Raw genomic sequence first — 17,654 nt, forward strand, 5'->3', positions numbered from 1 at the left:
AATGCCAAGTCATCACCACTTATTTTGCTCCTGCCCCTATGTCATTTTACTGCCAGACTGAGCATAAGAAGGAAAAGCAAGTTGATCTGCTGCAACTTAAAAGTAATAAAATACAACCTACTTCCAAGTCTCACACTGGGACCAAGGAAGAACTTGCATACATTCTCTGAGTCTGATTGCTCCTTCTGAGAAGGAAAAAAGAAATAATCTGGGAAAGAAATTCAGTATATGCTACTTCATAAACTGAAGCTGTGAACTGCCTCCTTTCATCCTATCTCATCTATGGAATTTGTAATGGAAGCAGCACCTGGTGAGAGTGGTTTCAGAGAAGAAAGAAATGTCATTGAAGAAAGAAGTCTCTTTACACAAATGTTAAGGGCAGTCACATCAGTCTCCTTCTTTTCCTTTTTTGTGTCCTTGCATGACAGGGTATTTAGCAGAATTTGCTGATTCATTGGAATGACAGGGCCGCACCATGAGCGCTTTTGCTATGGCCTCACCCTTGCAGCCTCTGGGCTGTCAACCATTCACCTTAGTGCCAACACAACCCTAGTCCTCATCTGTTGCCTACCCGCCTATCATAAAACCTATTACCTGTAACCATAGCAGCCAGCTTAGATATGAAACATCTTTCTAATGCATAGCATATGGACTGGCAGCTAGTGGCATTAGCAGAAGCAATAAGAGTGTCATCATAGGTATAGTGATTGGAATGCAGGTCAGAAAACAAGGAGAGAGAGAAAACTCACATCGCTGAAACTGAATCAGAGGTCCACCTGGAATGCTTAAATGACTGAAGCAGGCATCTGTACATACACTGCTGACATCCATCATGTCAGACAGAGCTGCGCATATAGCATCAAAGCCTGTTTACATATGTGAGCTCTGGAATTGATGTATATATTTGGAACATGGGGGCTTGTGTTCATTAACTAAAAAAATTAACAACATAGTCAAATAAGCAGGGAATATATCCGTAATGCACACCTGACCCAGAGACTAATTATTCACAGACAATGATTCATTCACAGCCAGATGCTTCTCTTTTATATCTTCTGAACTCCATTGAACTGTCTCTCTTGTTTTTTCTTGACACTCCACAACAGTTCAAGATAACACTGAATGCATGTGGCGCAAACAATTACACCTTCATTACTGGAGCTTTTTTGTTTAACACAGGATTGTTAAACATGTGGCCCTGTATGATCTGGCCCATGGGTCACTGGACCAACCCCTTGTGCCAGCCGTAGACCTGGGTACTCAATGTGACATGTGGATTGCACCCTGAACACAGGGAGTTGATCTGTGGGGCAGGCTGCATGCAGTGCCCCATACTGATGACCTGTGCTGCCCACATCCTGTACACAGCAAGTCCCAGGATGAGCACATGCTGCAGGTGAAATGTGGGCTGGACCCAGTGCCATGGTACTGCACAGGCAGTAGGTCCTGGTCTAGCCTGCAATCCAGCTCAGCAGCTCTTATTTGGCTGGCAGAGCCATATGAATTTGACACCCCTGGTTTAACATATTCTTACATATAGCGCCTAATACATTTGAAATCATAGTTCTGTGACACGCTTGATATTAGTGTTTGTATGAATATGCACTTATTCAATAATACCATGCACAATCTTTTCACTTTTTATCCTAAATTTGTAAATTTTCTCCTACCTATATATTTAGTGTCTGAGAATTTTTTTTTTCTTTCAACCCAGGAAGATTTTGCAAGATAGCCTAATTAGAGGAATTTGTAAAGATATCTGCTGAGAAGAGTTCTTCAACTGATTTTTTCCCCCCGCTATACTTCCTGGCAGTTTCTGGTGCTCCTAATCTCCATCTGTCATTCTTGAAATGAAAAGTGCTTCTTGAAGACTAAGACCCTTGACTCTACCTGCACTATTATCTAGGAATAAGAATCTAGCTGAATTGAATTCCTTTATACAAGCATGTAAGATGCTTCTGCTGCCAGTGAGATTTTCCTTTTCAGGATCATGATTTTGCTTTCTGAGGTTAGCCATCCTGCCTCATTAGTCTTCTTGCTATATTCCCCTTTGAAACAACCCTACCAAATCAGGCTTTATATCAATATGTTGTCTTTTTTGGAGTCCTGTAATATATCAGCATTCTTATTTTATATATATAAAATAAATAACAAGGTGCATGCATATGTATATATGTTTGTGTGTGCGCATATTTTTTATTTCTGTGAAGAAATTCTTTTGCTGATGTGCAGGATTTATAGCATTAATCTTTTAGATTATGATATTAGAGTGTATCAGAACTTTGAGCCAATGGTTCATCTGCCTGGAAGCTTGTGATTTATTATTTATTTTCCCTCTTTGCAGTTGACCCAGGCATAGCCTTTCACTGCTGGAGGAGATCTGAATAAAATTAAACAATCCAGAATCTTTTCTCATGTTTACATCTCTATATAAATTGAAGCAGTTGCTCTCCTCAGACCCAGAAAGAACTGAATCCTGCTTTCACTGAACCTTATGGAAAGACTCTCCTTCAAAAGTGACATGGTTTTGTTAGCACCAATATTTTTAGACCCAAATGCTATTTTTCCAAAAATAGCAGTATATTTTCCTTAGGTTCTCAGGGCTAGAAATGTTTTCTGAGCTAATAGGGATCTAAAAGTATTTAAAAATATGTCTGATATATGTTAACATAGTGCTTTGCAGAGGTGTTGGACTAATGGCCCTGGGAAGGGAAGTTCTCTGCTTAGCTGTCTGGAAAAATGAAAAACGGGCATTAGCAAAACTTGCAATTGTGTTTTTAGGCTTATTTGGAAGGATTGTGCCTGGATGAGAAGATAGCTTACTCTTCACTGCTGCCCTAGACTTCTGTCCTGCTCTCTCTGTATTCACCCCTTTCTTAGTTTTTCTGGGTAGGATATACTTAGTAGTGCCTGCTTCAGCTGCCTCCATTTCCTGGCTTCTCCTCGTTGCTCATCTCTTGCTCTATCCTCACACAAATGCCTTTCATTCTGAAATTCCATCTGTCCAAGCAATACAAAAATGGTAGCTCTGATATCCATTCTCAGCATAGTTTTATCCCTGTGTTCACGGGGGATATATAGATATATATATCTATATATCCCAGCATATCTATCTATCTATCTAGATAGATATCCCAGCACAATCATAGCTGGTTCAAGTCTTTCCCCGCCCATGTATCCTGCATATACATATGATACGCATATAAATGTGTAATTGATGTTACTTTAAAATAAAGCTTTTTTGAGCTGATTTGCAAACACAACTAAGGTAGGTTTGAGTGTGGGCAACATTTTCAAGACTGAATATATGACTCTGAAAATCAGAGTAACTGCTTAAGCACTTCTGAAAATGTTAACACTGTCTATGTCTTGCCCCTGCAGAGAAAAGTACAGGTAATCCTGCAGGAGGCAATTGCAGGATAATCTTCCCATAGGACAAAGTTTCTGTGTAGCATTGATTAGCCAGAGTTTGCCTTAAACCATAAGGATGTGTATCTATTCCTAGACTCATTCTTTCTTTTTCTCATCGTTATTATTGTAGATACTCTGAATGCTGCTGTTGTTCACAAAAATGTCCAATCCATATAACCATACACCTTTGGTGGAGAAACATGTTCTCACTCAGACCAAGCGATTTTTAGGAATTTCAGTGACTCCTGTTGATACACACAGATATGATACCATAATCAAGCAGTGCTCTCTCCTTTTGTGCTGTAAGTTTGGCCTGGCATCAGTCAGTGGGTTTTTCACTTTTCAATAAGAGCAGAATCAAGTCAGTGAAAATTATTCACTTTCTCCTATATCAAAGGAAAGCAACTGTTGGTATCTATATTAGAATTGTAAATGTGATAAAGTATACTACATTGTTTCACTGTACTGTATCAATGGAAAAATATTTTTTAAATAAATAAAGTGTATCCCATTGTACCATACTGCTTGACCCTTCTCTTGTAAACCCAGTCACCTTTATCCATCTTCCTTTAAAGAGATACTGGTGGATTTGCTACTTCTTTCCTCTCCACACTATATTGATTGAGGGCACTGCTAGATCCAAGGTGACAGAGGGCATTTTAAATTAGTAGTAGGTCACTGCAAGAACCAGGGGAAGCTGAATAAAGAGGCCATCAATTTAAAAACAATTACTGTGCTTTTAAAAAAATCATTTATTAATCATGTAATTCATTGCCTCAAGATGTCTAGGCCCAGAACTTCTGGAATTTAAATGCTTTGAAGTTTATGTGAATAATGAGAATATGCATAGTGCTACTAGATGAAATAAAGTTCATGTGGCTTCAAGTCCACAGGCTTCAGAATACAAGTATTAATCATTTCAAGAAACTTTCTTGATGAGCATATTATTTTTAAAATGTCCTTTAGGATGTGCCTATTTTTAATGCATTTGTTGATGTCTACTTTTAAAGACATGCTGAATTCAGCGTGGCAATTATGATGCTAGTAAAAAGGAAACTAATTTAAAGAAGACAGAGGAAATAAGCAGCACTTGTTATGAAGTAGATCGAACTGGGGGTAATGTTAGGTGTGCTCTTTGGGGAAACAGCCAAGCTTATTTCCTTCTCCCTGTGTTCAAGGAAGGAGAAGGAGTTTGAGTTTCATTGGCTTCAGGTTAATTAAAAACATCTCACTCATCCTCCTGAACAGTTTAAAATGCCTATAATGAAAGCATTCAGGTGAGCAACAAGGGGAGTAGTCATGAATTAGGAAAGACACAAACTAATCAGCCCTTTATTAAAGGATAGCAATGAATTTAAACACCGAACTGTAGGCATTAATCTGTTTGAATGTTGCTTGGAATTTCTGAAATGCTTTTCAAAGTGAAATTAGGTACATTATTGAATTTGTACTTTAGAATATGTTGCTAAAAGATTAAAGGGCAGAAACTGTTATGTATCTATAGGATTGTCCAGTATACTTTGGCTTTGCATAAGTCTTGCAGGGAGGTGCTGGTGAAGAAATAGCTTAATCTTGTGGGAGACGGAAACACTGATAGAATGTCACTACTCTGGCAAGAGCACAGTCTTAATCAACACAGTACTGTTCCCACAGCAGCACAACTGCTCTGTTGTGAATAAAGTGAAACAGCTACAAAGACTATGAATTAAAGTCATTCATTTCTGGCAGTGAAAATTTCCAAGAAATTTCCACTGCTAGAAATCTTCCCAGGAAAGGGAGCAGTACAGGCATTTCAATCTGCATCTGTTCCCTCTTCCTGGCTCCCCATGGCTTCCCAGACTGGGGTGGTCCTCCACTCCTCATGGTCCACAGGGGAAGTAGAATGGCAGGGTGAGCATAGTCTGGGAGACATGGGAAGAATTGTCTCACAGCTTCCTCCATTCCTGGTCTCTAGCAGCAGAGCAGGGCATAGGGAGGAGAAGGGCAATGCCCCCGGCTCATTCCCCTGACTGAAGACACCTTGGTCTGTAAAACTAGTGAAGAGCAGCAGGTGGCTGCTCCTCCACTGCTCCCAGTCTGGAGGGAGCAGTATGGCATTCTCCCCTGGCCATTCCCCGCACTAGTCTGTTCCCACTCTGAGCAATGAGTGGGGAGCAGAATATAGCTTGTCCTAGTCTTGTGAAGGAGGTGGGGACAGGCCAGCAGCAGGTCCACTCTTCTGTGATCAAGAGGAGTTGAACTGTGAGGAAATGCCTCCCTACCTTCCCCAGACCTGGATCCCCCCAGTCTGGGGAAGACACAGGGGAAGATGCTGCTTGATGACTCCCGATCATCGAGGAATTGAGCATGCAGGCGTTCATGCTGCTGAGAGCAATTCTCTTTTAGGAGAGATCATCCAGGTGTCAACCTAGAAGATCTTTTTCCTGGAGGGGCATGTTTCCTCTGGGAGAAAGTTGAATGAACCTTCTACACCAGCAATTTTTACTGGGAGAGTTGATTCTGCTGGGAGAAAGAAAATGCCTATACATGGCCAAGCCAGTATTATGGGACTTCAATCTCTGGTATTGAACTTTACATTGTAGCATAATGAAGGGAGTGGGGTGACCAAGGTACCAGACTGAGCGGGGTGGGGGTGGAAATAGCAGTAAGTGCCAGAGGTGTAGTTGGGCAGCTGCCCTTGAAAGGGGAAGCATCAGCTGCCACCGTGATGATTCCAGCAACATGATCAGCTGCCGTTGTGACTGGAACTATTTTTGTAGCCCCCTTTCAAAGCTGGCACCCAGGACTGCTGCTCCAGTTGCTCCATTTCTTAGTTATACTACTGGAAGTTCCACTGCCAGGCTAGCTACCACTATGCTGGTGCCAGCACAACCAGTAATGCTGTCCTGCCCACATTCACTGCTGCCACCCAGGGCACTTGGGCATCACGTTACACCTCTGGGCAGAGATATGAGAACATACACAACATCGTGTCATCTAGATTTGTTCGAAAAGGATTGGTTATGTTACACAGTGGCCAAACAGTGGCAGAATTTCTCAGCATAGACACTAAACCAACTAAGAGATTAACTGAGCCTAAAGGTAATGAGCTGTTAAGCAGGAAGGCAGTGGAAATGCTGTGTAAATGGGAATGGGAAACAGACTTGTTTGGATCATTTCTATACTCCACTGGAAAAGCCATGCTTCTGTGTTCCAGGAGCCCTCACTTAGAGGTAGTTGATACTTAAAAGAGACAAGAAAAACCATTGCAATAAAAATCCCTTGCTGTAAATGTAAGTATAATATGTTTTGTTTGTTTGTTCTCTTCTTCCCCCCTATCAAACAGTGGAAGCTCTACATTTGGGGACATTAATGGCAGCACATGGCTATTTCTTTCCAATCTCAGATCACGTTCTAACACTAAAGGATGATGGCACCTTTTATCGGTTCCAAGTGAGTACACTTAATATGTTCTTAAGTTGGTTAAATGAAGGCTGATACTAACAATAAGTTATTTATTGTAATTATAGTTTCCCCTTTAAGTGCCACAGTTTATTGTGTCAATTCTTAGACCTGAAGTTTCTAAAATGGCTATGTTAAAATACTATATATTAAACACAAAGATATTAAAGGCTATCATGACCTTTGTGAGTATATGCATGGAATGATAAAAGCATGTACACATTTCTGAAATAAAAAGCATGCCATTGTTTTGAAAAGTCGAATAGATGAAAACAAGTTACACTCCAAGACCTAATTGACATTTATTGAAGTTCTTAAGTTTTGGTGTTTTTTACACTAAATAGTATCCTACTCTTAGGGCACTCCTCTGCAAAGATCTGTTGTATAAGTGGAAAATACCACAACATGGCTCTGCCAGAATTTAGGACTTCTTCATTGGCCCTGAAGTGTAAATAAATACGTACTCTTCCTGGAAGTGTATACATTAGTGTCCAGCCAGTACATTTTGTTCTCATTTATTGCAAATGTTTCTATCTTAAATAATCAGCAGGGATCTGGGTTTTCCATTTCCCATGGAAAAAAGTGGATTTTCTCCTTAAAAGGTAATACATCTACATGTGTAATTAACGGGCGTGTCTACACGTGCAATTAGTGCATATGAATACATTTCAGGGCCTATTGCTCCTGAGTTTTTTGCTCCTGGGTGTGCCGTCTGGAGAAATTACCTTTGGAGTTTGTTCATGCACAGCATGTGGAGCCCAGTTGGAGCAGCCCCAGCTGGCAGGGGGCCCTAGGGGTCAGCCTGCCTGCCTGGGGCTGCTTTGACTGGCTTCAACATGCTGCAGAGGGGTTAGCTAGGGCATGAGGGTACTTCAGTGTGGAGCTAGCCAGCAGGCAGCATGGAGCTAGCAGGCAGCCTCATGCCCCAGCCAGGCAGTCAGCACCTACACATGTGCTGCAATGCATGAAAAAATCTGCAACAGGGTAGAACTTAAATTTACAAGTCCTACCCTGCTGTGGAGTTTATTAGTTTTGTGTGCCCTAATAGGGGCATGCATGCAGATGTGGAGATGTTTACTGAGCAGTTAATTAGTCAACTGCACAGTAAGCATCTTGTGTAGATATGCCCAATGAAAATAAATAAACTCCAGAGCTATGTGAGCCAGAGTAAGCTGTTCCTGGGTGCAGTATCTACACATGCTCCCAGACAGCAGCAATTTGAGCTGGAGCAGAGCAGGCCTGGGCTGGCAGGGAGTACAGGGGGTCATAACTGGACTACAGGAAGTGGTGAAGGGTGGTAGAGGGCCTGGTAGGAGGTAGGAATCTGGACCCAGCTGGCTGGGCTAACCAGGTGCAATTTACACCTGCGGTCACAGTACACAGGTGAATTTGATTACAGTTAATGACTCTGCCGGTACTATTTCCCTGACAGTCCTATCTTACAGCGGAGTTAATTAGTTGACAGCATCCTAATACTGGCACACACATAGACGGTGACATGTTACTGCAGAGCTCATTAGGCTATCCTACAGTAAAGTGCAATGTAGATATACCCACTGTGTATAAAAAAAGTGTAAAGGTATTTCAGAACAGGTTAAAAGACCAGAGGTATTTCATATATCATTAATATATCTTTTTCTTTTTAGGGTCTGTTTATCTATATCTATATTGATAGATAGCTAAATATTTTGCATTCTATTACATTAATTATGGAGTTGGTTCTTTACTGCTTCCTACAATGAGTAGTGTACTAGTAGCTTGATTCGCATATTGCCACGTGAGGAAAATATTATTGCACATGCAATTATGCAGTTGTAGATAGATCTGATTGCAGTTATAAAATAACCTACTAGATATGTTAGATACAAAGATATATTACCCAACAGTACCAATTAACAACCACAGTGTACAACTCTGGTCTTCCAGATATTTGAGACTAAAATTTGACCTTATAAAAAGAGAAAAACATTTCATGAGAAGGAAGTCAGATACTACAGTGATAAGAATCATGTGGTAACCAATCTAGAATATAGTAGGATAGAGTAGAGCATTCAAATCCAAAGGGGAAAAAAACAATACATTAGAAAGCAATTATAACTACATATCATATTTTGACTTTCTAAGCTGATAGTATACGCCTTTATTGCTGCCCTACACATCTATTTTGGATAAAAAATAGATATGTTAATATTTTGTCTAACAAAGATGGCTTTAAAATTTTCTGCAGCAATAGCATTCTAGCAGGAAAAGTAGGAGGTTGTTTTGAGAAGAGGTATTATTGCACAAATATAACTGCTAATATAATATTGCTACTTCTAAACTATTCATATCCTGGATCTGTGAAATAAAAGACTAATAAGAGACTATCATAACATGATAATTCAACTGTAGGGCAAGATAGATTGGCCTTAGTTGAACTATGAGTCTTACTTTCAGTCACCATCAAGAGATATTATTGTTGACAGCCTATGTATGATCTTTTATAGATATTTTGGCATCAAATACTGTACAACCTTTGCCATACGAGATGGGGGGAGAGGGGGAACTCAACATGGATCCTTAGGTAAAAATGTTCAGGACTTTCCTTCTTTGCACACACAATAGCAAATATTCAGAAAAGCTTAATTTATTGCAGCTGTGGATTTGTCCCACATTTCACATTTGCTCATTAAATAACTTAATTTCCATTAGTGCCTCTGCTGTGGCTACTGAGCTCTTTAACATGCCATGGCTGGTGCCACCTTGTTTCTCTTTAGTGAAACATTCATTACATTGTAGTAGTATAACAATTTCGTTTTTTTAAAATTACACGCCTACCAAAATAATTACACCCATCTAAAAACAGTGTGTTACTTAACCTGTTAACTTAGGCATTGGGACTGGCCCATTCAATTAGGAGGAAAGTAAAATTATTTTACTATGACTCTAATTTTGTGTGCATACATATGAAATAGAATCCGTTCCCAGATGCCTCAGAAATAGAACCATGGCTAGACAAAATTCAGCAATTTCTACAGTATTGTAAAATAAGCAGAGAAGGAAACATTTTCAACTGCCAGCACTGAAGAGTGCAAGTCCATCCCTACAGAGCATCTCCCACTGCAGTGCAATGACCTACCCTGCAGAAAATAGGTTATATGCAGGATTGTACTCTGTGCTTCCTCCTATCCATTACAAGAGGTTTTGATCCCTGTTCTCCTCCTGAGAGTATAATTCTTTCCTGATTGTTTTAAACAATTTGATTTTTTATATAAATGGCCACAATTAGTGAAGCTTGCATTTCATTTCTACAATTGCCTTTTTCCAGACAAAATTATGCTTTTCAATTGCCACTTTTGTCACCAGGAGGGCTGTAAAATTATAAGTGCACCTGTTTTTTCAAAAGTACATAGCCATACAAATAAGCCTTTTCATTCTTTATCATTCTTCAAGGCATAATCACTGATTGGTTATGCAGTTGTTCACCTAATAATGTGATTGTTCAAAGGGGACATATCAAAAGTATACCATTTAATTAGTAACTCAAAATTTGACCAACTCCAGACTTGCAGAGATTTAAGCGATAATGAATCTTCTTGACATTCCCCAAGCAGGAGCATCCATGGTAGGGCTCTCTTCACTGCAGGAATGTGCCTGTACTGCTTTTCCCCTCAGTGGGTGGGAGATCAAACTGACCAGGTATAGGGAAAAAGACACAGTATGCAGAGGGTTGAGCATGGAAGAGCCCATCTTGGGTCTCTTTACTTCAGTGGCTTTTGTGACACTTCCCCCCCACCCACCTCTTGCCATTCCCTTGTTACATTGCATGGTGTTAGAATATAGCCAAGAAATAACAAGAGATCTGACAAATTTTATCTCCAAAAATGTGTCCGACATCGCTTGCACCTATTTAGTTGGTCCATTCAAATCTGTTACCATAAAACCTTGCTTCTCACATATTCCTGAACCATCATGGCTATAACACTCCAGCATTCATAGGAAATAGTATGGCCATCTATACTAATGTATATGAACTTTCATGAGCCTGTAGGAGCTTCAAGTGAAGAACCTTTTCTGCAGGAAACACCTTTTTAGCCTATTTAGACATCTTAACATATGAAGGGCTTATTTTTTTTTAAAACAGTGTTTTCAATGGTACATTTTAAAAAGGATCACAATGTTGATTGTCTAGAAAACTTTATTTGGGTTAAAAATAAATAAATGGATGTTATTACACAGTAAAAATGATGATAAAATGTGCTGCCTCTTGCTCTAAGGGACTGGGGTATAGGCAGTCTATTCTAATGATTAAACCACTGAGGGAAATCAGAGGCCTGGGGCTGAGTCAGAATGCAGGAGCAATATTACCAAAACCAGAGGGAAATCCAGAAACAGAGCCCATAGCACAGACCAGGGTCAGGATCCAAGGATCATATGCCAAGGGTAATCTACAGGGCAAAGCCTGAAAACAGAGCTAAACTGGTGTCAGGAGCTAGGAAAAAGATTCTGCAAAAAAATCCAAAGTCAACATCCAAAGTCAAAATCCAGAAATAAGTGAAAAACCAGGGTTGGGAACCAGGAGGCCTGCAACAGGAAAACCATTGACTGGCTTGCAAACCAAAGGCCCCAGCTGCACTCTGAGCAGCAAATCAGGGTGCTCATTGCCCCTGTCACCTGAACCCAGTTGAATTTCCTGCCTAGTGCAGGGGGGCTGGACCCGATGATTTTGTGAGGTCCCTTCCATCCCCTTACAATCTATGAATCAATCTATGAACCGGGGCTGAGTTCACTAGCTGAGGCTTGGTGCAGGTGTGGTTGTTGAGGTACTTGGTCAAGGTTGACCTGCCTGCTCAGAGTCTCTGACAATACTTGGCTCAGACTGGTCTGCCTGATCAGAGTTCCTGAGAGTATTCCCACCTCTATGGGGCCATCTTCCATGGAGCTGAGGTCTGGGTGCTCAAGATGGAAAGCCCTCGCCAGTTCTGAAGCATGGATGTGGTTAGCCAGTTTCTAGGACTATTCTTCAGGACTGTATCCCTCCCAGGTCACTAGATAGTGGAGCTTCCCCTGGATTTGCTCTGAATCTAAAATCTGTCTGATAGTGTATTCTTTGTGCCCTTCAACTATTACAGGTGGGGGAAGTGAGGTTTCACAATCAGGAAAAGGGTCTTCAATATAGGGTTTGAGGAGGGAGCTGTGAAAAAGCAGGTGAACCTTCAGTGTTACCAGTAGATGGAGTTTAAATGTGATGGGGTTGATTTGTTCCATGGCCTGAAAAGGACCAAGATATTGGTGGTCTAACTTGGCTGATGGCTTTGTGGTCTTGATATTTTTAGAAGACAGTCAAAACTTATCACCCACTGAGATAATGGAGCCAGGCTGGTGGTGTTGGTCAGCCTGGTGCTTATATGCAGCCCTGGTGGCATCTAGATGATACTTCAGTTATTGCTGTACCAGCTGGAGGTGTGCAATGAGGTCTTCCACAGCTGGAACTCATGGGAAAGCAGAGAGTCCTAGATGAAAATGGGAGAAGAACTCATAATTAGCAAAAAATGGAGTCTGGTGTATGGATGCATAGGAAGTGTTATTATAAGCCATCTTCACCAAAGGGAGCAGAATTACCAAGTTTTCTTGGTGGTAGTTTAAGAAACATCTGATATACTGTTCAAGGGTTTGGTTTACCTGCTCTATCTATTGGTTTGGGGGTGGTATGCTGAGGAATGAAAGGGTTCCATTCCCAAAGCCTTGCAGAATTTGTTCCAGAAACATGAGACAAATGAGGCTGAAATTACCTGGGTAGGATATCCATGGAACCAAAATGTGTTCCAGGAAAGGTTTTACAGTCTTGCTGGCAAGGAGTGGCATAGACAAGGACAAAGTTGGCCATCTTAATCAATAGGTTGACCACCACCATCATTGTAGAGCAACCTGCTGAGTGTAGGAGGTCCACAATAAAATACACATAAACCAAGGCCGTGAGGGAGTGGGTACAGGCTGGAGAAGACCAACTAGTTTGGTTTGGGGCTTCTTTGGGCACACATGGCACAAGAGTGAACATATCATTAAAAGTAAAAGTTCATCCAAGGCCAGAAGAGCTGTTGAGAGACTCATGCTTGTGTTCTGGAGCAACTAAAATGGCCAGCGAGTGTGGTGTCATGGCACAGCTTAAATATTTGAGGTCTTAGTAGGCCTTCGGGAATATAAAGGTGCTGCTGGAGAAACAGGAACTCACCGCACCACTGGAAACCAGGTCTGGGTAAGTCTGTTGCCTGGCACAGCCCCCTGGCAAACAGGCACTCTGCAAGGTCTGCTTTAATCAGTAAGGAGAGGTTCTGCAGAGTGGTGCCTGAAATAAAGTTCTTGGACTAAAGATGGTTGAAAATGGAGGTAGGCTAGGTACTGAGAGTTCATCTTTTTCAGGACAAGGTATCTGCTTTCCGATTTTTAGTTACTGGGCTGTAAATGACCATAAAATCAAAGCAAGAGAAAAACATTGACCAAAACACTTGGAGAAAGTTCAGCTTCCAACTGGCTTGTAGGTATTCCAGATTCTTGTAGTCCATTATTACCCAGACAGGGTGGCATACCCCTTCCAGAAGGTACTTCTGGGTGCACTGCTGCCATTTTCAGGTCAGCACGATCAGCTGTGGAGGGACCATGGGGATTGCTTCTCCTGATGCCCACACTTCCCAGCTGGCACTCTCAGGGGGGCCCCAGTACTCTCACCTGCCCCCCCCGCCCATCACCTAAATGGAGAACACAGGCTGTCAGGGGGTACACCAGCGCTCTCAGGGGGTGCATGTGCACCCCTGTATACCCCCTACACAGCACCACTAATAAAAACTGCTGGACCCTCTTCACATCTTGTGAGTCAGCCCACTCTATGACTGCAGATACTTTACAGGGGGTCCATGGTCAGGCCTTCATGGTCAGTTATGTACCCTAAAAGTTCAATTGATATTTTATCAAACTCACACTTCTGTAATTTAGCATACAATTGTTTTTCCTGGAGCATCTGTAAAACTTGGCAAACATGTTGTGTGTCATGGGTTGGGTTATCACAGAGGATCAGAATATCATCTAGGTATATTATAATGAACTGGTTCAGTATGTCCCTAAAAGTGTAATTGACAAAATGCTGGAATGCAGCAGGGGCATTGCAGAGTCTGAAAGACATGCCCAAATATTCAAAATGTCTGTACCAGGTCTGGAAAGCCATTTTCCATTCATTCTATTCCTGTATTTGGACCAGATTATAGGCCCCACACAAGTCGAACTTGTTAAAAAACTTGTCCTCTTCAGTGTACCTGACACTTGCATGGCATATTTCCTCTATTGATCATAGGAGAGTAAGGCTAGAAAGATCTCCACAAGGTCATCTAGTCCAGATCTCTGCTCAAGGCAAAATCATCCCTGACTAAACCATCCAAGCCAAATTTCTGTCCAACCTGCTTTTGAAAATTTCTAAGGATGGAGAATCCTCAAGCAAAATCAGGGATGTCATCCTCCTGCTTTACTCAGCCTCGGTGAGGCCACAGCTGTAGTACTGCATCCAGTTTTGGGGCCCCCACTTCAGGAAGGATGTGGAAAAGTTTGAGAGAGTCCAGAAGAGAGCCACTCATGATCCAAGGCCTGGATGGCAGGCCATATGAGGAGAGGCTGAGGGATGTGAGGCAATTCAGTCTGGAAAAGAGAAGACTCAGGGAGGACTTCACAGCAATCTACAATTATATAAGAGGGGTACATCAGGACGTGGGAGAACAGCTGTTCACCACCTGGGAGAACATCAGGACCTGGGAGCTGTTCACCAGAGCTCTCCAAGGGATAACAAGGTCTAATGGCTGTAAACTCTGGGAAGGCCGATTTAAACTAGACATAAGAAAAAAGTTTTTTACGGTGCCTGTGTCCAGGGTCTGGAACAGACTCCCCCCAGAAGTGGTGCAAACACCTACTCTGGACTCTTTCAGAAAACATCTGGATATTTTTCTTGCTGGGATCACTTGATCCCAGCTGACTTCCTGCCTATGGCAGGGGGGGTGGACTCAATGATTTCATAAGGTCCCTTCGAGCCCCTAATGTCTATGAAATCTATGAAATCCACAATTTCTCTAGGTGACTTTTTCCAATGCTTGACCACTCTCACAGTCATAACGTTTCTCCTAATTTCCAATATAAATTTCCTCTGCTGTAGCTTTCGTCCATTGCTCCTAGATCTGCCCCTTATTCCCATCTTCTCGAAAATTATCCTTCAGGTACTTGAAGACTGTTATCAAATCCCCTCTGTCTTCTCTTCTCAAAACTACAAAAAGGCTCTTTCAGCCTTTCCTCCTAAGCCATACTTTCCAGTCCTCTAATAATTTTTGTTGCTTTCCACTGGACTCTCTCCTCTTTGTTCACATGCTTCTTGAAATCCGGGGCCCACAACTGGACACAGTATGCCAGGTGAGGCCTAACCTGTTAGCACCACTGTCCACCATACAGTGCTAAGGGATCATTAAAGCACAATAAACCATTAAATGGGCTTGAAATATGAAAAACATAGCTGAACTAACCAAAGTCTAGCGTTATTGATACTACAAATGTTATCTTAGCAGTTTCAATATACATAGAAAGAAAAACACTTAGTAAAATAATCTCACCCAATTTCCAGATGGTAATTCTGTTCAACAGAAAGTGTGGCCAGTCAGTTCCTGAAAACAGAGGATGCATCAGTGGAAACTCTTTATGGCTGGCACAGTCAAAATCCAGACAGGTATTGAAGGCTGGATTTATGATAACATATGCTTAGCTTTCTTGCTACCCCCTTTTATGCTTTTCTTTAACTTCACTCCTCTGATGATTCTTTGCTTCCTGATTGGGTTCTCTGAAATCAGCATACTGTCCATAATTTATCTGGTCAGCTTATTCCTTTGTTCAACAGGCCCATCACTTTCACACCTCCTAATTCAGTTTTTTTTTATTCATGTCTTGATTTGGGCATTGGTTTCCTCTTATCACCTTTCATTAATGTATCCAATCATTTCATCCATCTGATTCAGCCAGTTAGTGCCAAGTTCAGTTAATTTGAGCTGATAACAAGGCTATTACTATGTTATGCTAGAAAAACTCCTCACAGTGATAAAAAAGGAAAGAAACAACATGTGAGCAAGCTATGAGAACAGCTCAAGGCCAGCCAATATTGCAGACACCAGCAGAATGAAAAGTTCAAATAATAATGAGACTACACAAAAACTTAATCAATGTTAAAATAAAGCTAAATATAAAAGAAAAGTTTAAATACTACTATAATTCACCACTCAGGCAGGTGCAACCTTAAGCATAAATGTGACAAGCTACTCTAATACACCAGTACTGTATAGAGTGAAAAAATAAGTTTTCTTTATTATCAAGAAACACTCCTGTTAGTACAACCCGGTATACTGTTGTTCTTTTTTGCAACAAGTGCACAATGTTGACTCATATTCAGCTCATGGTCTATTGTAAGGACCTCACCCCAGGTCCTTCTCTGTGGTACTGCAGCCTAACCACTCATTCCCCAGTCTATATTTGTATGTGCAATTATTCCATCCCAAATGCAGAAATTTACCATTGTCCTGTTTAAATTTCATGTGGTTGAATGGAGACTGGAAATTTGCTAAGTGTGTACTCAATTCCATTGCATGGTTCATTAATGAAGACATCATATGATACCAGACTCAGGACATATTCTTGGGGAGCCCCACTTGATACCTCCTCCCAAATGGACATTGAACCAAATAGACATTTCCTTAGCTTGTTAATGAGAATGCTGTGGAAGACAGTGTTAAAAGGCTTGCTAAAGTCAAGGTATATCATATACCCTCCTCATCCACAGAGCAGGGTATATGATCCACATATCTCTCCCCATCCACAGAGCCTGTCACCTTATCATAGAATGAATATCGGTTGGTCATGCTGACTTCTTCTTGGTGAATCCTTGTTGGGTATTCCTGATCACTGCTTTCCTCTAGGTGTTTAACAGTAGACTCTTTGAGGATTTGCTCCATGATCTTTCCAAGTACAGATTGGTCTGTAATTCCCTGAATCCTCCTTCTTTCCTTTCTTGAAGATGGACACTATATTTTTCTCTTTTTCAATCATCTGGCCAACCGCCATAATTTCTCAAAGAGGATAGCTAATGGATATGAAATTACATCAGCCAATTCTTTCAGTAACCTAGGGTGCATCCCTTGTAGCCCTGCTGACTTGAAACCATCTAGCTTTGAAGTAATCCCTAACATGTTTTGCCTATACTCTAGATTCCTTGACTCCTTCCCTATCTCTGCTGCCAACTGTACTTTTCATCTGGTAGCTGCCCCTGTTTGTGAAGACTGAAGTCAAAAGGCTTTAAATACATTAGCCTTCTCTGCATCATCTATAACTAGATTGCTTTCTGCATTACGTAAGGGACATATGTTTTCTTTGATCTTCCTTCCTTGACATATTTGTAGAATCCCTTTTTATTGCCTTTTATGCCCCTTGACAGTTGCATCTCAAATCGTGCCTTGGCTTCCCTAATTTTCTCCCTGCATGCCTGTACAATACTCTTATACTCTTCTAAAGTATTATGACAATTTTCCACTTCTTGTAGGATTCATGTTTGAGCTTCAGTTTGCTATCTATCAATTCTTCTGTCACATTGGAATAGTTTGCTCCTGTGCCCTTGAAAGGGCCTCCTCAAAGTACAGCCAGCTGTCTTGGACTCCTCTCCTCAGAGTTCTCTCCCAGGGAGTCATGCCCACCAGTTCCCTGAGGCTGTAACAGTCTGTTGTTTTTTTTAATCCAGTATCTGTATTTTGTTGTTT

General features: G+C 41.3%; 1 protein-coding gene across 1 annotated transcript in view; it reads left to right on the plus strand.

Moving 5' to 3' along the window:
- RGS7 (regulator of G protein signaling 7) overlaps positions 1 to 17,654 on the plus strand; it is a 521,147-nt gene that overhangs the window by 383,059 nt on the left and 120,434 nt on the right. Inside the window, exon 5 of the mRNA XM_014523762.2 lies at positions 6,737 to 6,843. Within this exon, the coding sequence (XP_014379248.1) occupies positions 6,737 to 6,843 (107 nt within the window). The remainder of the gene's footprint in view (positions 1 to 6,736; positions 6,844 to 17,654) is intronic.

The sequence above is a fragment of the Alligator sinensis genome, unplaced genomic scaffold (assembly GCF_000455745.1).
Source record: "Alligator sinensis unplaced genomic scaffold, ASM45574v1 scaffold127_1, whole genome shotgun sequence".
NCBI lineage: Eukaryota > Metazoa > Chordata > Crocodylia > Alligatoridae > Alligator > Alligator sinensis.